The 1686-nt window shown below is 43.8% G+C and overlaps 1 protein-coding gene across 1 annotated transcript; it reads right to left on the reverse strand.

The window, feature by feature from the left end:
- Positions 1-566: 566 nt before the first annotated feature.
- On the reverse strand, positions 567-1679 carry tspan12 (tetraspanin 12). The gene is made up of 3 exons (XM_010771993.1): positions 1649-1679; positions 1114-1257; positions 567-932 (listed from the first exon to the last, which is right to left on the reverse strand). Exons 2-3 carry the CDS (start codon positions 1213-1215, stop codon positions 711-713), a joined length of 324 nt encoding a protein of 107 aa, XP_010770295.1. The 5' UTR covers positions 1216-1257; positions 1649-1679; the 3' UTR covers positions 567-710.
- Positions 1680-1686: the final 7 nt, after the last annotated feature.

Raw genomic sequence — 1686 nt, forward strand, 5'->3', positions numbered from 1 at the left:
ACGGTTTAGTTGAATACTTGACTCTGATTGGTCAATTCAGAACATGTGACAAGTTGTCAATCCAGTAGAACAGACCGCTGTCAAGGACTGTGATGACCGTTGCTAAGGACTGTAATGACCGCTGTCAAGGACTGTGATGACCGTTGCTAAGGAGGATCGAGAAAGAGAAATAATGAAATGTTTCCACACAAATGTTTTGCAAATGTTTTGCAAATTATTTGGCGGCCCCCTTGGACACCTGCATTAAAAAAAAGGCTTTTATTGTGAAATTTCTACAGGAAGTGTTGAGTTTAAAAGAATCTTAAGAAAATATTAAGTATATTGTTTATTTCTACCAATATTTATGTTGTTTACTTTTTGCTTTTTATCGATTTTAAGTGTTTTATTTGTTTGTTACATTTTATACAATTAAATATATATTTTCTTTTTTTTGTATTTGTGTCTTAAATAATAATAATAGATAACATTTGTAAATAGAGCCTTTCAAGGGACCCAAGGCCGCTTTACAAGGTAAACAAGCAAACAAACAAGAGGGGCAAATAATAAAGTAAAAGATGAATAAATAGCAGTAGGACTGTGATGGGTTAGGGGTCAAAGGTCATGGTGAACAGACTGTGATGGGTTAGGGGTCAAAGGTCATGGTGAACAGGTGAGTTTGAATGAAGACGTCTCAAACTGACAGAAACAATGACTGGTTTTCTTTGTATTTTCTACGTCAGCGGCTCCATCTCCAGAGTGAGGGGGGGGTCAGAGGGGGTGTCAGAGGGGGGGTCAGAGGTCAGGTCCCTCCTCTCGTAACTAAGCGCCCACATCAGCGTCAGGCTCAGCGCCATGGCAACGATCTGAGCCACGCCCAGCGCAACGCCTAGCAACCGCAACGCCTGCAGAGCGCCGCAACCGCGCACGAAGGAAAACACCCGGGGCCCGCAACCCTGGGGGGAATCACAGATATACATTACTAGATATACCTTCATATTCACTTATTATAAGGGTCACATAAATAAAGATTATCAGCATATTTTAAATGAAATAAAAACTATTAAAATTATAACAAATAAATACATGTAAAACTAAACAAAAAAATGTATTACAATAAAAACAATAAAGCCTCACCTCCTGGTGCAGGTCGCTGAGGTCGTGCAGGTGGGCGTGGCCTGCACATCCTGGATACTGATTGGAGCAGCATGAGTCAGGGGGCGTGTCCATCTCTGTCATTTCCAGCCAATCAGTGAAGTAGATCACCCCGCAGCACTGGAACTACAGGAGAGAGTCAGAGAGGGTGTGTGTGTGTGTGTGTGTGTGTGTGTGTGTGTGTGTGTTTGTGTTACCTGTGTCTGGATGCTGTCCCAGGTGTGTGTGTGTGTGTGTGTGTGTGTGTGTGTGTGTGTGTGTGTGTGTGTGTGTGTGTGTGTGTTACCTGTGTCTGGATGCTGTCCCAGGTGTGTGTGTGTGTGTGTGTGCGTGTGAGAGAGAGAGAGTGTGTGTGTCTGTCTGTGTGTGTGAGAGAGAGAGATAGAGTGAGAGAGTGAGAGAGGGTGTGTGTGTGTGTGTGTGTGTGTGTGTGTGTGTGTGTGTGTGTGTGTGTGTGTGTGTGTGTGTGTGTGTGTGTGTGTGTGTGTGTGTGTGTGTGTGTGTGTGTGTGTGTTACCTGTGTCTGGATGCTGTCCCAGGTGTGTGTGTGTGTGT

The sequence above is a fragment of the Notothenia coriiceps genome, unplaced genomic scaffold, assembly GCF_000735185.1.
Source record: "Notothenia coriiceps isolate Sejong01 unplaced genomic scaffold, NC01 NC01_scaffold00010777, whole genome shotgun sequence".
NCBI lineage: Eukaryota > Metazoa > Chordata > Actinopteri > Perciformes > Nototheniidae > Notothenia > Notothenia coriiceps.